The sequence below is a fragment of the Penaeus japonicus genome, unplaced genomic scaffold (assembly GCF_977035675.1).
Source record: "Penaeus japonicus unplaced genomic scaffold, GWHDUDI00000001_assembly GWHDUDI00000019, whole genome shotgun sequence".
In the NCBI taxonomy this organism is placed as follows: Eukaryota; Metazoa; Arthropoda; class Malacostraca; order Decapoda; family Penaeidae; genus Penaeus; species Penaeus japonicus.
The window spans coordinates 11,956,016-11,958,515 of record NW_028234421.1 but is presented as its reverse complement, the minus strand read 5'-3'; the positions used below and the strand labels follow the sequence as shown (position 1 = coordinate 11,958,515).

The 2,500-nt window shown below is 32.3% G+C and overlaps 1 protein-coding gene across 1 annotated transcript in view; it reads right to left on the bottom strand.

Moving 5' to 3' along the window:
- The window catches only part of LOC122250984 (dihydrolipoyl dehydrogenase, mitochondrial), a 13,598-nt gene that overhangs the window by 10,762 nt on the left and 336 nt on the right, over positions 1–2,500 (bottom strand). Inside the window, exon 2 of the mRNA XM_043012739.2 lies at positions 271–420. Within this exon, the coding sequence (XP_042868673.2) occupies positions 271–420 (150 nt within the window). The remainder of the gene's footprint in view (positions 1–270; positions 421–2,500) is intronic.

Here is a 2,500-nt window from a genome sequence, read left to right as displayed (position 1 = left end):
ATTCTGAACATTTTGTGAATAATCTTCATGTCTGTGCATTCCTGTTTTGGTTTTGGAAAAACAACTTATTATTCAACTTTCATTTCTATACACGATGACAATAGTTTTATATCTAGTAATTTGCATTATTAAAATATAATCATACCAATACCATCCTTATTGCTATCATTATATCAATCAATAAATCATTACTATACAACAATTACAGGATTCTCATTCCTATTAAAGAAATAAGATACTTTAGGTTTATGAAAAGCAATGATCTCTCACCTTCATTCCCAGCTGGGCAGCCTTGATGGCAGCCACATAGCCCCCTGGTCCTGATCCAATGACCACCAGGTCAGCCTCATGGGATGCATGGCGACGCTGCCCTACGGAGGAGAGGCCCACAGTGGCCCCTGGGCACCTGGCCAAGGGCACCTGCAATGGAAGGACTTTGTGGAAAAAGAGGATAGGACTAGGAATGGCAAATACTTACAATAATAATAATTATAATAATTATAAAATAATAATTATAACAATAATAATAACAATAATAATAATAATAATAATAATAACAATAATAATAATAATAATAATAATAATAATAATAATAATAATAATAATAATAATAATAATAATAATAATAACAATAATAATAATAATAATAATAATAATAATAATAATAATAATAATAATAATAATAATAATAATATTAATGATAAAAAAAATTATCATAAAAAATATGTCAATTTTAGTCGTGATTAATATTACTACGAATAATAATATTTATGATAATATAATGATGATGATGTAAAGGCTTTATCAGTATCACTGTCTGTTTTGGTGGATAAAATGTCTATTGGTAGCTCCAAAGTAAAAAGTGTTGCCAAGGCTCTCTTAAATCCATAGAGATAACTATTCCTCAGCCTCTTCTTCCAGCTTTCACCAAAACTATTTTTAATCTTTCATGTTTGTAGACTTGTAGAGCACACTAGAAAGTTTATGACTCATTCTGGTATATCACATATCAATCAAACAATTGGATGGTCAATGTACAGTTGACATTGTGCTCCATCTATGCCCAAGACTGAAATATTTCGAATTTTTATATTTCCTTTATCTTTATTTTTATATCTCTTTTAGTCGCCCAAACATATTCATTCTGCCTCCCAACAGTGACAGTAAAATTGGAAAGTACTAACACAGTCCTACCATCCTACCACTTGGCTTTTCCACCAGGCTGTGTATAGAAGTTAGATCAACAAAGATTAGTCATTTCACGGCAGCAGCAGCATGAAGACGTGAAAACTTGTTTCCAGAAGTGCATATATTCTTGTACCACTGACACGTGGCCACATTTGCTGACCATGTGATGTGAAGCCATTCAATGCAGATTGGCTAAAGATTCCTCGTTCAGTTAAAAAATATTGAAACGATTGCAGTTCTGTTGATTTGCATCATACCAACTTAGCACAATCAAATTAAACAGACTATCTTATGCAAAACAAGCTTATGCAATGATTAAGAATACATACCATTGATCTCATATGGCAGTCAAAATGGTAAATATTCAGAATACCGCTGTATTACTAATGCCCCAAATGTGGCACTGATGGGTTACTCTAACCTTCTAATGCTCATATATTGTGGACATACTCCACAATTCTTCCCCTATATCTCACAGTAGGGAAAGGCATGAAGCAGCTCAGCTTTTATTCTTTACTGATAGTCAAATATTTTTTTCTTTTTTTTTACCTGGTGTACACCCTATCTAAGGTACATTTATGAGATATATCAATGCAAATTAGCTTACCCCTACAGATCGTAGGATATGGTAGGGAAATCCCAGTAATGAGTACTGGATGGTGAGAGGAATCCATCAGTACCCCTCACATGGTATTTAGTAACACAGCTTTATTCTGAAAATTTACTGTCAAAAAAACTCCTCACGAATTCCTTGTCCAACATAAAGGAAATGCGCGGCCTACCTCCCTGACAGTAATGCTGCAAATTTTAAATCTAACGTTAAACTGAAATATGCAACATAAACCCGCCAGCCTCCTTTCCAATAGGGAGTAATAAATCTTTCTTTTTTTTCTAATTGCACAGGATTAAGGCTGGACTCACCTCTTCCAGCTACTGTAGCTGTAGGTTACAGAATCTGATTTTACAAAACTTGAACCAAGTCTTAAACAGGAAATATCAGCATATAAATCACATTACATAAAAAAAACAACTCCCAAATACAATGTTACATATTGTTTGATGCAACACACTATTTACAGTAACCATAACCAATTAGATTTATAATTAAGTTCCAGATAAAGGAATGTATAACCGAAATAAAATATATATAAAAATATGACTAAAAATATAAATATTTCACGATAATATTATAGAGAAAAGAGAAAAACTCTACAACAAAATAATAAACAAAAACTAAACATTTTAAATACTTTCAAGCCACGCATAATTCACAAACCAAGTCGCATTTTTCAACAACCCGCAACAAACTACT